Source organism: Bacillus rossius, chromosome 8 (genome assembly GCF_032445375.1).
Source record: "Bacillus rossius redtenbacheri isolate Brsri chromosome 8, Brsri_v3, whole genome shotgun sequence".
Classification (NCBI taxonomy): Eukaryota; Metazoa; Arthropoda; class Insecta; order Phasmatodea; family Bacillidae; genus Bacillus; species Bacillus rossius.
In genome coordinates, this window is record NC_086336.1 from 57,657,171 (window position 1) to 57,672,819 (window position 15,649).

At 36.2% G+C, this 15,649-nt stretch overlaps 1 protein-coding gene across 4 annotated transcripts in view; it reads left to right on the plus strand.

Moving 5' to 3' along the window:
- Positions 1-15,649, plus strand: part of LOC134535005 (vacuolar protein sorting-associated protein 18 homolog) — an 80,153-nt gene that overhangs the window by 12,718 nt on the left and 51,786 nt on the right. For all 4 annotated transcript variants that reach the window (XM_063373815.1, XM_063373814.1, XM_063373813.1 and 1 more), the window contains 7 exons: positions 1,009-1,121; positions 2,029-2,140; positions 4,420-4,596; positions 5,519-5,663; positions 7,258-7,424; positions 8,904-9,039; positions 10,245-10,463. In XM_063373815.1, the coding sequence (XP_063229885.1) occupies positions 1,009-1,121; positions 2,029-2,140; positions 4,420-4,596; positions 5,519-5,663; positions 7,258-7,424; positions 8,904-9,039; positions 10,245-10,463 (1,069 nt within the window). The remainder of the gene's footprint in view (positions 1-1,008; positions 1,122-2,028; positions 2,141-4,419; positions 4,597-5,518; positions 5,664-7,257; positions 7,425-8,903; positions 9,040-10,244; positions 10,464-15,649) is intronic.

Consider the following 15,649-nt stretch of genomic DNA (forward strand, 5'->3'; position numbering starts at 1 on the left):
CTTATTTTACCAAAACACTACGTAACATTGTATTAACATAATGAAAGCTTCTAAATGAATACAAAGGTATGATATTGCCATTAAAACCATGTTCACAAGTAAATAAACTACTGAAAATTGCTTTTCCCACAAATACCACCCTAGCTAGCAATGTGAAAATCAGTAAAAGTGTAGTTGAATGGCTTTATAAATAAAACAACTAGTATCAAAATTGAGTTCCAGAATTATATATATATAAACTAGCTTACCTTGAGCATAAACTTACATAATCAGCTGATCCATCTGAATGACTAGAAAACATAATATTTATTTCTTTTGAAAACATACATATAAAAGATGGAAGGTCCTGCATTGCTACAAATATCATTTTTCAGAAAGGCGCTTTTGGTGTTATTGGTATTATTTTTATACGTACTGTTTATTTCTAAAAAGAGAAAAACTTATTTTACAACAAAAAAATGTTTTTATTTTATTTTTTAAATACTGTGTTCCAAGTATGTTTATATATGACCTTTATTTAGAACAATAAAAATGAATCTGTAAATATACAGATGAGAAGAGATACATGTTAACAAACTAATAACAAAATGTTTCCAATCCTTTTGGTCCTTTGTGTAATAATTTTTTTTGTGTGTGTGAAGGTTTGTGTAAGTACTGCTGAATATCGTGACTTAATTTACGTTGTGGGTCTTTATTTGTGTCTGAATTCCATTTACGGATTATAGGGTATATATTGAAAAATGTAAATAATGATATTGTGCAACTATATGTTTATTTTTTGAAGTGAAATAACTTTTTTTTTGTGAGGGTGAGACTGAAGTATTACAGTATTAGTAATTGTTAAATAAAACTAGGAAACGTGAAATTTTTAAATTGAAATTATTGATGTTTCATCCATATTACAGATTCTCTGTGTGCAAGGATGTGTCATGTTTTGAAATTTTCAAGAGCTGGTGGAATCTCGGTACTTTGTGATCTAATGCATGGCTTTTTTATATTCGCTCATAGATATATATGGAGAAGGGAGAGTTCGATCTCGCTAAGAAGTACTGCGGTGACAACCCAGCACACTTGGACCAAGTGTTGGTGAAGCAAGCGGAGATGTACTTCAACACTAAAATGTACGTTTGAACCTCTCGCTGCTCATTTCAATGTGAAGGAGGTATCTGATCAGAGGTTGAGATGGTCAGGGCACATTTGTCATTTCAAACTTGAAAACAAAATATTATTTGTATTCATTTCGTCACATGCCCCGGAAGTGGTAGAAAATAATGTCAACTATTAAATGTACTGGTGAAAATTTTAGTTGCTTATGTTAATAATTATTATTTTATGTGCATTCTTTAACCTCTGACAGCTGCTGAAGTAATTTTAGTTGTGCCCATATTGTTTTTGCTATATTATTTATATCAATGCTGTCTGTTCATAAAATTTTGCTGTTGATTGCAACTGTCTTTGTTAGTTGAATTACATTTTTTATTAATGTTATTTTTTATGAAATTTCTTAAGAAAACCTTAACAATTCTGGAAAAAAAACCTGGAATTTGGTTTTGCTAATATAGTGGTCACCCTAGATGCTGTATGTAATAATAAGAGGTTGTGTTTGTCAGTGGGAAATAAGGCACACTTTTCTGTGAGCCAGTGAGTTTTCTTAGGGCACTTACGTTTCCCCCCGTCATTTAGTCCATAAGTGCTCCATTCTCATCATATCACTCTTTATCATCTCTTATGACCTCGGTGTGTATGTTGATGAGTTTTTAAGTTCATTCATTTTAGTACTTGATTTGTATTCTGTATGAATGTAATTCATATTTTAGATTGATGTTTGGTGCTGTTTCAAGACTTTTTTCCCCTTTTTTTTATATAGTCTATTTTGCATTCTGTTGAGTTTCTTAATCACCACTGTATTTTAAACCAATATAAAGATCAGTCATTTTGAATCTTTAAAGACTTGTACACTTTTTGTTGTAGCTCAGTTTGTGTGATTTTAATAGTAAACTACTAATTGTGTAATGCATGTTTTTATAGGTACAAAAAGAGTGCTCTTCATTACGCTGAAACCCAGTCGTCATTTGAAGAGGTAGCGCTGAAATTTTTGCAAGTTTCCGAGATTGATGCTCTGAAGACATTCCTAATAAAGGTTCATAATAATTTTTAAACATTCGTTTTTGGGTTAGGCCTATAGCATTAGAAATATTACCAGAGCTGTGCCGTTACAAATCGGCAGAAGCTGATTTTGCTGATACATATTTAGTTCAATCTGCGTTTCTGCCGATTCACAATACACTTGTTAATTTTCGGGCGATATTATTGAAAAATGAAAGTACCTGTCATAACCTAAAAATCCACCAATAGCCAATTTTCATACTACTACATACTTTGAACTCGCATCATTTCTTAACTACATGTACCAGCCGTACAGATCAAACTTAAACATTCTATGTTTAAATAATGTTCTTGAATCTAATACATTGGAACTAAATATATCACCAGCACTGTAAAGTTAGATAAGAACGAAAACTTGCTTTATTTAGAGCATGGCTACCACTATAAGCAACGGAAAATACCAACTGCTTGAACTGCAAATAAATGTTCATAATATCATGTTGGAGACATTTTTTAAGTAATTTATGTAAAGTTTAGGATCTAGAAAAATTAATATGTATTATTGAGTTGTGTTGTATGTATATACGTAATTAGATAATAGGCACATATACGATTGTGTGAATGTAGCAGGCCCTTTATGCTGTCCGTATAAACACACAGTTTTTATTTTACTTGTGTTTAATTTTCATTGAATTAAATTTTAATCGTAAAAACATAAAACTATCTTTGTTTAATAAATAGTTATCGGACAATAGACTTTTTTTCATGTTCTAGGCGTACTTACTTTTGATCTGCAACAAAGTTTTTTGCATAAGGTGGGATTTAGTTTCCTAGGTGTTGTGAATGTAAAGTACTGGGAATGGAATTCTTCTTTAAGAATTTAATGCAGCAATTAACTTTTCTGTAATCTGCAGCGACGAAGTGTTGAGAACATACCCGCTCGTGCGCTAAGAACTGTACTTGTGCAATCGTCCCTGGTATCTTAAATTTTCATTATTTAAGACGTTCTTTTATTATTATTTTTTAAGCTGTGAAATGCTATTTCAGGTGTAAAACATGAACTCTTATAATGAGAGGTGAAACAAAGTTGTACCATTATTCAAACGCTTGAACAGAAAAAAATATTAAATGCTTCTTTGCGACCATGTGCAGTATTAGGCAGCGACTGTTTTCTTGTTTCCCCCAGTTCCACCCCTCTCCCCTTGTTCACATGTGACACCGTGATGTCAGAGGGTGGATACCTCCAGTTGTCCATTGGTGAATCTACTATCGGTTCAGAATCGGTGAATCTGCAACAGTTGTATCTGCATAGCGGCATAAAGGAAAAATTTTGTGAATCGGTACAGCTCTGGATATTACCACACCAAATGTTGAAGATGTTAAATAACGTTGCTTGTAAGGTGGTTTAGTGATATGGTCTGTATACTATATCTGTACTAATCATATTTTTAATTATGAATCTTAGTACTTGATTTCACCCATTTTCTTGTTTGTTAACTGAACTTAATAAACATCATCTGAGTCAAAGATTTTAAGTTTTGTTAACAGTGAATAATGTTGGGTAGACATTATGTGTGTTTGATTTTTTTTTTAATATTTAGGTACCAGTAATGTTTAATCACTGTAGATTTATTGAACAAAACTCATGCCACCCATGATACTAACATTAGGCACCACCTGAAAGCAAATTATAAACTTAGTAAAAATAAATTATAACATAATGTATTATATCTATTACTATATTTATTATTAAATTTTTTCCCTTGTTTCGTTTATCTTACCTGATTATATGTTCCTAAAACAAATTGTTGTAACAGCATTATACACACACAGACAGAGACAGACACACACATGCACAGATATATATTACAAAGAATAAGGTAAAAGTTTGACTCAATTGATATCATCTTTTTTTAGAGCTTGTTTATTCAACATATATCTTCCTATACATGTATTTGTTATTATTTATAATATTTATTCTCTTTTTTCACAATTTTTTTTGGAGAGTTGAACTATTTTTAAGCCTGAATACAGTCAAAGCATGTTCTAGCATGTTCGCGATCATGGCCATACTGTATTAGCGATTTTGGCAGATTAACGTCAATATAATTTTAATGGAATACCACATGTGAAAATTAACCAGCTAGATAGCGGGAAACACTGAAATGAAGACTAACAGTAACAGTAAACTCTGAACGAACTGAAACTGCCGGCGGCACAGTAATGCACCCTGGCAGCCAAGGTGAACAGCACGGATCCACAGAACCTTCCAAGGTTTTCTCACTGCACTGGTTCCTCGGGTGCTTGCCGCAGAAGCTGGAAGGCTTGAGGCCCCAGGACAAGACGCAGATAACGATGATCGTGATGCTGGTCCTGGAGCTGACCTTGAACCAGCTCGGCTGCCTGCGGGACCAAGGCGAGGAAGGGTCCGCCCAGTACAGCCAGTTGCAGAAGGAGCTGGACTCGTTCCTCGCACGCCCGGAGGTGACGGTGAGTAGTGCACTTAGGACTGTCAGGACACTTTGAAATTATATTCACTGTGGTGGAACTCGACTGTGGGAATGTTTCTGAGTGAAATAATACGTGAAGCATTAATAGTTTCCGAAAACGTGTCGAGAAGTGTTTTCTTTTCTGAGCATAAGTAAGAAGAACAAGTATCTCTTTCCACTGCAAGTGGTTCACGAGAGATTTTTTAGCGTTTGAAAATTGTGTATTAAAATTTAAATATCACACCATTGGAGATAAAAAAAAAACTTTTGAATATTGTTTTCTTAAACAAATAAGTGTTTATAGAAAACTGAGCCATTATTATTAATTTATTCAGGGGTTCAAAATGGTCACTTTAACACTTTGTCACTTATTTTGTGAGTCACTTTTTTTGTCACTTTTATTGGGAAAAGTCATTTTAGTTGCACTGTATTATTTGTTTTGTTGGGCCTTATAAAAGTTATCCTGCATTTCATAACATTTTCCTCTCTTTTCAACATAACTAAGCAATTAAATTTTAATTTTTTTTATTTTATTTTTTCAGTGTAGACGTATATGAGAATATGCATTGTTAAATTGGCGCTTACCAATGTCGTAAGTTGCTAAGAAGTTTTTATCGGTAGTGTGTAAATTGCAATTTATAGGTATAAAATAATATTTGGTAAACAATATCTTATAACTACACTTATTTTCTAGTTTTTTATTTTGTGGTTAACACTTGGTGACTTTTTGAAGTCACTTATTGGCTACTTATTTTACTTGAATTCACTTTTTTTGTCACTTCTCAGTATACATATTTTAATTCACACTTTTCACAAGCTCGTAACAGTTTCGGGGCACAAGGTACATACTTGGTTTGAACAGAACAATAAGTGAGGTTCATAGTGTGTGCCACAGTGGCTAACGTGGTGTGTTGCCGTGGCAGGAGTGCGTGAAGAACAACCACACCACGATGTACGACCTGATGGCCAGCCACGGCGACAAGCAGAACCTCGTCAAGCTCACCATCATCAACAAGGACTACGAGAGGGTCATTCGTCATCACATCAACAAGAATAACCATTTGGAAGGTGAGCGATGTCTTTGGACTGCGCTGTGCCCTGTAATATTCAATCATGTTCTGATTCATATCTTACCGTGTTTTATCGCATAATCGTCGCACATTTTATTCTAAAATCAAGTTTGAAAAGTAGGGGTGCGACAGTTATGCGGGAAAAAATATTTTGTTAGGTAAAGTTATTCATAAAAAAAACCTGTTCATGGAAAGTACGTTTATTTAATAAATAAAAGTTGAGTATACAAGAGCACGATTCATTAAACAAAAACCTTTCTTCAACTTTAAATAGAAAACCCAAACTGTAACGTGAACGCAGGCCACTTGAATCTGCGACGTGAACTAACGCGTAACTATTGCCGTAGTACACATTTACCACGAAAGAGTGCGGGCTATTAAATGTAGTTAACTCGACAGAGAGCGCACGCTGCATGCAATCGGCGAGATATCGATATTCGACTACGTGCGCGTGCTCTATACGGGAAGCAACATAACCAAACATGAATGATGCCAACTAGCGCTGGCTACATGTTCATAAGCGGTACACCGCGGCGACGCAGACGATCAGATAAAGGAAATAACGTTTAAAAACGTATGTTAAAAGAAAATTTACATGTCAGACAACTTTGTATTTCCGTTAATTAAATAAGTAAGTGGTAATGTCCGAATAGATATTAGATTTCTACTTTAAAATACATTGTTTTATACGGAAAAGATACTTACACAAAGCGCTTGGCATCTAATAGCGGGACCAAAAACATACATAATTCGACGTTTAAGTGAGAAGTTTTTTTATCCCAATTTTGATAGCCAAAAATATAGGTGCGACGATTACGCGCGTGCTACGATTATGCGATAAATGATGGTATGTGTGCAAGCACTTGATGAAGTATTTAATTACAGCATTGCTGTTCAATGCAGACATATTGTTCTGTGGAGTACCGCTAATCCAAACTAATTGAAGCCGAGACCTGTTCAGATTACCATATTTTTGAATTAACCGAATAACTTTTTTAAAAAACAGCGCGTACTAAAATAAAACTCTTTATTAAGCTTTTAGTTATCACGTAACACAGCCTGCATGTATGTTTTTACAAGCTCTAAATAATTAAATATGTTGATAGTTAATTGTATTAAGACATCTGAAATAATTTTTAAGAAACAAAACATAAAATTTTTCTTAATATTTATTTTTACCTTGAACTCTAGCCAGATTTTTGTATTAGCATTAGCATGAACCATTCACTTGTCACATAGAGCTTGAAGTGAAGTTAATAGATGTGTGCATGTTGGTCGCCTGGCAATATACTACGTACTACGTTTTATTGGAGAAAGTATTAGCTGTTATGCTTTCCGTGGTATCTGCACCGGTACTGACATTACTTTTACGGTTCCCGGTGCCGGTTAATTTGCTGAGAACCGGCGGGACCAAGAACCGGGACTGACCCATCCATACAACAGAACAATAAATGCAATGCTTTCCGTGTATAATTAAACATCCATTGTAATTGTTCTGAATAAAGAATAATGACACGAAAATGCAGTAACCCTAATTTACGAGGCCTCAGAGGGCGGACAGTGATGTGACACGTGGGCACGGCTGTCTGCAGCGCTGGACGTGCTGAAGAGCCAGACGAGGAAGGAGCTGTTCTACCAGTTTGCCCCGGCGCTGATGCAGGCCAACCCCAAGCAGACGGTGCAGGTTCTGATCAGCCAGGGGCGCAACTTGAACCCCTCCAAGCTGCTCCCCGCCCTCGTCACCTGCGACGAGAACCAGGTGAGGTCATGCCTGTTCCAGTTATTCCCTCCCACACCCACTCTGTTAGCAGCGGCAGCGGCTGCTGTGGCAGAACATGACATCAGGTGTCAGAGATAGGCTTGGAATATTTTTAAACTTACTGTCTCAAATACTGACCTCAAATGCTCAGTTTCATACAACTTTTGATGAACTAAAATTTTAATACTTGAATTTGAATATTTAAAAATATACCCTACTAAATGAAATTTAAAAAAATAAAATTTGGTCTCCAAAGTGTGATGAAAGTGTTATTTATTGAAGGTATTGAAGGTGATCAATTTAATAATATTATGAATTTAAACACTTCATTATTAACATCAATCTTCAACCAAAATACACAGAAACTACCAATAGTTGATAAAATAGGGATAAAATAATAAGTCGATGAACATTATGCTATACAAAGGATGACAGTAGGTTTTAAACACATCAATAATTTAAAAAAAATTACATATATTTATTAACACAAAACTAAGCCAATTACTGTATCTGTTTAACACAAAAAAAAATCAAATACCATTGCAGCTTATCGGAAAACATGTACCTCACTAACTAGAGTAGTCTATACGATGGCACACTACCGTAAATGTCCACAGAATTCTTAATTTTATGAGTGAATTCAACACTATATGAATGATAATTTAATAGTTTATGTGCTAATGTATCTTGAGAAATGTTACTTTAACATAGTCTGTTAGCACAGTCGGCTTTGCAAGACCACTGAACCTGATATTAATGCTGACAGTTCTTGAACACAGTAGAATCGGTTTTAGTAGAATTAAAATAGGTGATGCTATTTTGGAATAACCCAGTATTTGAAAAAGGTGTGTTGTCTTTTATAAGGTGCAAAAATAAAGTTACGTTATAGAACTGAAACTGTCGTGTAATTCACGCAGTTCAAAAAATCATCTTGTGCTGTCGTTTGAATTCTCTCTTAACCATTTTTTGACATCATCTCTTTGTACATATTTGTCCTCTTTAAATAAGAAAATTTTATGTTCATGGTATGACTACTCTGACTTTCAACCCTGTACCTCCGACCAAGGAGGTAAAGGTTTTGATCAGGCAAGCTGGATATTCTGTATTGCAAAATGGCAGTTTTATTAATAACGCATAACTTTGAAAACAAACAGTTATGTACATTAATTCAAATTGAAAAACATTAAAAACAAACAAGTATAGACAATTATTTCAAATTTAATCCAAAAATCTATATTCATAAAAATAAGCTATTTTTAGTGGAAAACTAGATGCTGTTTGTCCTAGACTTGCCATGTACATGCTCCTGAAGATATGTCAATATGTCGGCATTTGATCTCGTTCCACCTGCAATGTTGCCACGTACCACTGGTTGGGAAACCCTGTCCTAGACCATAATTGGCTGATATGCTCGTAGCTAGCTGATAAACTCGTAAAGAATGTTGAAGGTGTAGAGTGTCTGTGATGTGTTGTCGGCAGGCGGGAGAGGCCATTCGCTACCTGGAGTTCGCCATCCACTCTCTGAACTGTCAGCAGCAGGCCGTCCACAACTACTTGCTGTCCTTGTACGCCTGCCACAAGCCGGATAAGCTGATGCACTACCTCGCTGTGCAAGGTGAGGCTGTTCACACCACATCTGTCTGACCTTGTATGAGTAGAACGATAAAACTAACACACAGAGTGTAACTTTGAGTGATTAAACCACCATTTAAGGCAACATTCCAAGATGACTGGGTAAGGTAGTGAATAAGCACTGCCATTTAAGATGTACTTTTGGACATACGCTATTCTTGGTTACACTGTATGTCATCTGAAACATCAGCAGTAGACAAGGAAGATAAAAATTAAAATGCTCAGAAAACAACCCAAAATCAGGCAGTTTTCGAAAAATTAAAAACAATACAGCCCAAAAAAATTGGAAGAAGTTATTTCTTGTTTATCTGTAAGTCGAAGCTTACCTATTTCAATTTTTTTTTCTCTCAGTATAAACTGTTTATTTAGGAAAAAAAATAAAGAATCATGGTGTTTGAGTGGTTGCTTCACCCATCGCTCATTAAGAAAATCCAGGTTCAATTCCCGGTGCGGTTGAAACCTGTTTTTTGTGTAAGTAAGAAACACAGTAGTAGGCTGAGATTGCTATCGCATCATTTTCATGTGATGCGGATCTTGGGTTCGATCTCAACTTCTTGGCATGACTCAAATTATTGAATGTGAAGATGGTACCCAAGTGGTTCTGAGCTTGGGTCTTGTCTCTTAAGCCTTTTTGCATAATAGTATGATGTGGAACCCTATTTAAAAAAAAAAAAACAGACATCTTATTGCAGTGATGATGTTAACAAACTCATGTGTCATTGTTTACATTGGCTGATATTGACTGTCAGTCACTGATTCCACCCCCACCCCCGTCCCGTGGGTGTCCGCGTGCTTGGATAAAAGGCTACTCGCGCACTAACCTCTGTACAGCACTCATCACAACTGTTCGCTGACACCAAACATTGTTGAATTAAATATTTATTTAGCGATAAAATCTACGTACAGAATTCACCAATGCCCCTGAGTACCATCAGGAATATGTGGTAACAGACTTCATGTCACAAAAGATCACTTTTTATTTCAAAGTACCTGTACAGTACCACAAATTCTGATTCATAGGGACCTTCCTACAAGTGTTAACTTAATAATTTAATGTTTATTTACCGAGACAATCTCCGTACAAAGTGCACTAGTTCCTCTGTATTCCTTCAATGTGTGGTTATCAGAATAAATGTCCCCATGAGCCTCGTGCACAGAGGGTGAGTACGTGTGTGTGTGTGCCCGCAGGCCAGGACGCCCTGATGATCCACTACGACGTGCACTACGCCCTGCGCCTGTGCCGCGAGCGGGGGCTGGCCCAGGCGTGCGTGCAGCTGTCGGCGCTGCTGGGGCTGTGGGAGTCCGCGGTGGACCTCGCCCTCACGGTCAGCGTGGACCTGGCCAAGCAGACCGCCAGCATGCCGCAGAACGACACGGAGCTGCGCAAGAAGCTGTGGCTCAAGATAGGTGAGTGTGTGAGCAGGCCTTTCCTTATAGTATAGTCATAATTAGGGGCCGGAAAAATTCGCAATTTGCGATAGATGCGATTTTTTTGCGAATTTTGAGGTTAGATGCGATTTTTTTACTAATTGTTGTTATAAATGCTATATTTGCGAAATCGCGGTAAAATTACCATTATCGGGCGAAAAACCACTATAGAATGCAACAAAATGGCTTGAACACACATTCCTCAAAGTATTGTTTTTGAAAATAACCACCATAACACAATTACAGTAAACAATAGCTTCTGACAAGGCTTGTTGAAGGAATAAAATCCGAATCCTAACCTTAACTTAGAAAACATTCCTTAACCAAATATCACGCCTGATAGTATAGAATAAGTAATTTTGTAAATTTAGTGTTTACGATTTACTCAAGTTACCGTTGAATGTTTAGAAAAGAATGTTCACACTACTTATCGACGCAGTTATTTTGTTTTGATAGATCACGCCACGTTCGCCATTGCATCGTGTGTTGCCTGTTCATGAAGAGTATCCAACCTAACAAAACAAATTTCCCGGGAAGCGCTTCACGGAAACCAACAAAACTAGAAAATATCTAGGTCGTTGACGGGATCGTAGTGAACTTGCAAAGATAAAAATGAAAATATTTTAAATGCTCAAAACTACTAGAAATATTTTAGTACGCGGTTTTTTTTACATTTGTTGATAATCACTTTAGTTTTCAAATTTTTTTTCTGATCAATATTTTACATAGAGACAAATCATACATTTTGTGGTGCACGTTTAGCGTACTGAAGTTGGCCAACTTGAATTGTCTGTTTGTTTTCATTTGAAATTACTAGTGCTCAAACGTTTGTTTACAAATACCGTTTAATGATTTTGGTTTGTGTTAAAATTCGTCATAATGGGTATAAACACTATTACAACTTCTTGTATTGTTATGTAACTTTAATATCTTAAGCAAATTTCTCAAAAATAGATGCTAATTTCTGGAAAATAGATACTAATTTTCAACATCATAAATGCTAATTTTGTAATAAATAGATGCTAATTTTTCCAGGCCCTAGTCATAATGTGTGGTTAGAGGGAAGTAATTTTTGGAAAGCTAATTTTTGCTGGAAAAGATCCTGTATGTTCACCTTTATCTTTGGAAGGAAATCACCTGAAATCCGCAATGGGGAACATGCCGCCATCTTGGAAAAATGGTGGATAAAATAGGTTTTTCGTATTTATCTCGTAAACCGTTGCTTTTACAAGAAAAATACTACAGAAATAAAAGAAAGATAATCAAATTTTACATAAAAAGTTTTTCTTTCAATATTTCTCTATCTTTTACTATTAGGGAACTCGATAGTCACGATTGATCTACCACCATGCGACACAGTAACAGCTTTCTTGATGTACGGATTTATGACAAAACAGGGGTTGAGTTTCAAAAACAAGCTACCATATTTACCAGCAGAGGGTCGCACCAGTGTATGGGTTGCACCATCAATTTTGGGCAAAAAAATCTTAACATTTTCACTGTAAGGGTCTCCCCTTCGTTAAAGATCACACCGTATGCGTATACCATATTGGTCCGAAAATAGGCCGACCCCTTCTACAGCAAACTCAAAATCAGGGGAAAATAAATTTTAACTAACTAAAATGATTATCAGCAGCATATTACCACAGTAACACTTCAACTAAGTTAGTATTTATTGAACTGATGAAATGTGTTATTCTTACTTACCAAAATGTTTGAGAGTTCATATTTACATAGGCATAGGCCTGTGTTTCCGTTTATCTTCACATTCTTTTGTAGTGGTGCTAACATTTTATACGGCAATGGCTACATTTTCTAAGTTCATAGAAATTGTGACGTAAAAACATTAACCGGTACGTTTAATTTTGACGTATAAAACCCAAAATGGTTTCATGTAAAACGTGTATGAATCAACCATAAAACAGCCATTATTGCAAATAGGTTTTATTGTTCTTGTTACTGTTGGTATGTACCGGTATTTGTTTATTCGTGTCGCAACTACAAGTAGCCAACACTGCTGCCATTTTAATTTTCCTGTGGTAGACGAGTAAACAAAGCATACTACGGTAAATAACCTTACTGCAAAATTGCTGTTTTTACTAATTGTTTACTGTAAATACCACATTTTACAAGCAAATAAAATTACAGCAGCCTGTTAAATACAGTTCAAAAATAACCAGACCGAGCTTTTGAAAGCTATGTGCTACAAATTACCACATCTGTGTACTTAACTTAAAATATGATACGTTATTGGGGTTAAGTGTGTTTACTAAATTTCTAAGTTGGAAAAATTACTAATTCCACGTAAGTACGGCATAATTTTAGGTCAATGAATTGTATATCTGATAACATTTTTATGCCATAAGTGATTCTCCTCAAAATGTATGTGTTTAATTATACTATTTTGGCTACTGCCCCATTATAGGCTGACTCTAGATTTCAAGGTTGACAAAACTGGCAAAAAAGGTCAGCCTATTTTCGGACCAATACGGTTTCTGTCTTCACTAGAGTTCCATGGATTCGAGTGAAGTCTTTGTGTTCCGTGTCTCAGCTATTGGCCGGTAAGAAATACAGCACTGGTGTTGACCCTCAGTTCTTGGTCTGTTTACTACAGGAGGGTGTGAGGTGGTTCACTTTTGTCTTCCCTCCCCCTCCTTCATATTTATGACTCCTCCAATTTCCCCCGAACTATCTAACAAAAAGACAAAGGAGAAGATTGCTATTATTTTTCTTTCGTCTATTGTATTTTATTTTTTTACCCATCCCTTTGCCACCAGAGAGAGAAGAGGCAGCAGTGGCGTGTATTCAATAAACGCTAGGTAAGCAGTGCTTACCCTGTTGTTTTGTTATGTTGCTTGGCATAATGTAATAATTTTTGCTATCTAGTAATTTCATCTCGTGTGTCAATGCGATGCGATCACCGTAGCGGGCGCGTCGGTTAGCGTGTCACCCGGTTGTCATGGTAACGTGAAAGCCGGGCGGAGGAGGGGAAAGGGTTCGCGTATCTTCGTGAGACTACTTCGGTAATGTTCGCTCAAGGCCCGCTGTAGCCAGAGCAGCTGGCCTTAGCTGTGTGTGCGCGCGTCGACAGGCAGAAGTTGCGTTGTTTCGTGCAACAAACAAATACCGGTACTAATTTTATTTTTACAACTTATAAGGCAAGTTTTCATTGCGCAACAGTGTCCATTTTAAGAACATTTTATTCTGTTTTGGTGTTTACTGTTTTCGTTTTAAGTGCTAGCCAGTGAGAATGTAAACTTCATCTGCGATTGCCGTCCATGTGCCAACAAGGTAAGCTGTGAGTTCCGCAGCGTATGCTGTCCGGGATGGAGCAGGACTCTCAACCCGGCCCCAGCTGAGAACACAGCCCCTGCGTTGTTTGCAATTTTTTGAGTACTGATTTTAATTCTTTTTCTTTTGAAGATAAAAAAAAGTGTTTGGTAGTGGGGAGACAGACTCCTGAATTAGACATAAAAACAACAGGAAAATCTTTTGTTATACATTTTAATTGTAATTTATATTCGAAAAATGAGTGGTTAACAGGCTGCCCATTACTTGGAAAACTTTTTTGCTGGCCATGTATGCTTTTTGCCAAAGAAAAAAATGTGTGGAGCAAAACTGGATACAGTAACATGGGCAATTTGATCAAAGCTTTAAAAAAACTTTGCTTGTCCCGTACCCATTTGCAAGCTATTCTTTGTGAAAAAACCTTTGGCAAGATAAGGATAGACCACTTGCTTGATGACCAAAAAAAATGTCATCAAAAAAACAACGAATTGGTTAAAAAGAACCGAGAAATCTTGAGACGTTTTGTAGATGTTGTTTGTTATCTAGCGAAGCAGGAACTTCCTTTCAGAGGTCACAACGAAGAACATGACTCAAAAAACAAAGGGAATTATGTTGAACTAATTAACCTCATCAGTCAGTATGATTTAATTTTGAAACATCATCTTGAAACATCCTCAGTTTTTACAGGTCTATCAAATCTAATACAAAATGATTTGATTTCAAGTGTAGCCACCGTAGTCAGTGAACGCATTAGAAATGAAATTGAAAAAACTACATTTGTTTCTATCAGCTTAGATGAAACAACAGATATAAGCAATCAGGCTCAACTTTCCTACATATTTCGATACATTGGGGAGGATGGTAAAATACAAGAAAGGTTTATGGTTTTTTTTTTTGTGTGTCTGAAAATCGCTCTGCTGAGGCCATTTACAATTTTGTTGACCAATTAGTGGCTGATTACAGCTGCGAGAAAAGACTGGTAGCTCAAATCTATGATGGCGCTTCTGTTATGGTTGGTCTTTGAATGGCCTGCAAGCGAAAGTAAAACAAAAATATCCTCAGGCTACATTTGTTCACTGCATGGAGCACAGGCTAAATTTGATGTTATCACAATCTGCATGTTCAATAAGAGACTGCCGAATATTTTTCAGTACATTAAGTGGATTGGCTGCATTTTTTACGAAGTCCACAAAACGTACAAAGGCCCTTGATGTTGTAAATAAGAGATTGCCTCGAGTTTCAGCCACACGTTGGAACTTCAAGTCGCACTTAGTTGGCTCTGTACGTGAATACAGAGACGAACTTATTTGCCTGTTAGACAAAATCTGTGACCCTGAAGAAAACTGGGATCAAGAATCTGCCATAAGTGCCAAAGGCTTTCTAGCTTCATTGAAAGACTTCAACTTCAATTTTCTGTTAAAGGTTTTTGCTGACATTTTCCCTCACACAGATATTTTGTTCAGTATTCTGTAGACTAAGCTGCATGACATTGGATACTGCACTTCAAAAGTAAAGGAGTTATCACAACTTCAAATAAAACGAAACAATTTTGAAACAATTTGGGAGAAAACAAAACCTGAAGTAAATTCCGAAGCACAAGAACTCAAAAGGAAATGTTTTGAGCACAGTGATAGTAGTGATCTCAAAACATTTTACAGGCGTTTTTACTATGAAATTACTGACACTGTTATTCAGCAAATGAGCGACAGATTTTCCAGTTTATAATCTCTGCAGTTCCTAGAACTTCTAGAACCAAACAACTTTACAAAACATCGAGAATGTTTTCCCGAAATTAGTTTGCAGTCTGTATTAATTCTGTATGGTAATTTCTTTGATGTTGTTTGACTGCGAGCACAACTTGTTGCAGTTTATATGGC